Source organism: Cottoperca gobio, chromosome 15 (assembly GCF_900634415.1).
Source record: "Cottoperca gobio chromosome 15, fCotGob3.1, whole genome shotgun sequence".
NCBI lineage: Eukaryota > Metazoa > Chordata > Actinopteri > Perciformes > Bovichtidae > Cottoperca > Cottoperca gobio.
The window spans coordinates 24,939,859-24,941,458 of NC_041369.1; the positions used below are offsets into that span (position 1 = coordinate 24,939,859).

The 1,600-nt window shown below is 35.8% G+C and overlaps 1 protein-coding gene across 3 annotated transcripts in view; it reads right to left on the reverse strand.

The window, feature by feature from the left end:
* LOC115020200 (prolyl-tRNA synthetase associated domain-containing protein 1-like) overlaps nt 1-798 on the reverse strand; it is a 2,894-nt gene extending 2,096 nt beyond the window's left edge. Inside the window, exon 1 of one of the 3 annotated variants that reach the window (XM_029450148.1) lies at nt 655-798. In XM_029450148.1, coding sequence (XP_029306008.1) covers nt 655-735 — 81 coding nt within the window. In that variant the 5' untranslated portion in view covers nt 736-798. Of the gene's footprint in view, nt 1-614 lie in introns of all 3 variants that reach the window. The other 2 variants (XM_029450150.1, XM_029450149.1) reach the window with 2 other exon arrangements.
* Nucleotides 799-1,600: the final 802 nt, after the last annotated feature.

Sequence of the window (1,600 nt, forward strand, 5' to 3'; positions counted from 1 at the left end):
ACATGATGAAGAAATATGAAAACTACATAAGAAAACAGACAAATAATGTGAAACCTGTGTGTTTATGATGAATGTGAATGTTTTACATGAGAATGTGCAGAACAAATTAAATTATGATCTATGACTGGGATGACTAGGATTGGTCTGATGGTGACTTCGGCATACAGGTAACGGGCAATACCGCTGATAAGGTGACGTTTTAAGTTGGAGAGTCTCTCATCCCAGACTCCGTTCAAAAATGTATGACTTTTTATATTGTCTTGGTCATTCCGCACAATTACATGACTGTGGAAACAGATCTTCACACTCTTTCTGCTTTGATTGATCAGATGGTGTATTCGGCATACATGATACAGGCAATGCAACTCACCTTTACATCAAATGACAACCTTTTAATATGCGTCCACGTGTCCTTTAACAATGTAATGTTGGAGCGAAAACACACCAATCCCGAAGCTAAAATTATACTACAGTAAGAGCATTAAGAGTATTAAAGAACGCCGAATAGAAGTGTGAATTACAACGATTATCCAAATGGGTTTTAGGGTGTTTTAACAAAAAAAACACCATTGTGTTCATCTCCCAACTACAGTAGTTTAAATCATAAATGTTACTTTTGCTGTAAATGAGCTGCTGTCCGGGTTCAGTTTTTACCGGCGGGTGCTCCACGCAGGTCGTCTGGATGTTTAAAGTCTGCAGGTATTTCTCCAGCTCGGACCGCAGATCTTCTGACATCTTCAATGAATGTGTTTTAAAAAATCAAGGAAGGAAGGACTGAAGTGTGGACTGGACGGCCATGGCAGAAACAGCTGCACGTAGAAGAAGTTCTTCTTCTACGTGCAGCTGGTATCTCCACTGCTGCATGACTGCTGCATCACTGCCATCTTCTGGATTTCATTTGGCCCTTCGAGTTTCAAATACATAAATAAATAAATGACAGAAATGGAAATAAAATAACAGGGTTGGTTTCCTACATTGTTACTGACATTATTTATAAAACATCTATTGTTCTCTCTCTTAAAATGCAGCAATGGAAATAATTCTGCTTTTGACTTAATGCTTTGCTTAAAATACAAATAAATGACAAGAATGTAGATAAAGTTTTCGGAGAGAAAATCAGTGAGAGAAGAAGCAAAGATATTTTAAGAAAAGGCTCATCAGACTTATCAGACCTAATAATAATAATAATAATAATAATAATAATAATAATAATAATATGTTTCTAGCTAACAATATATTGTGCAACCTTCCTGCAGGTTAATATAGGAAGTGAGGAAGTGATGTACAGACGTGAAGGACACTTTTAAATGGGAGAAGGTCCTGGAATAAATAACATCAAGTAACAATGCATATGAGTGAATCCAAATATTAAATCATGACATAATATCTTCTTTAAGTTTTTACAATAAACAGAGAGGGAGTGATTTGTCTTCTCAAGTTTAATAAAAGGATTTAATAGAGAAGCAGATCATAATATATCAGCAGTTTGATATTCAGGGACAACAACATAGAAACATCTGCAGCAGACCAACAGAGGACAAACATGATCTACTCTAGATTATAATGTATCGTGTTTGAGCAGAAAACAAAGTTCATCTTC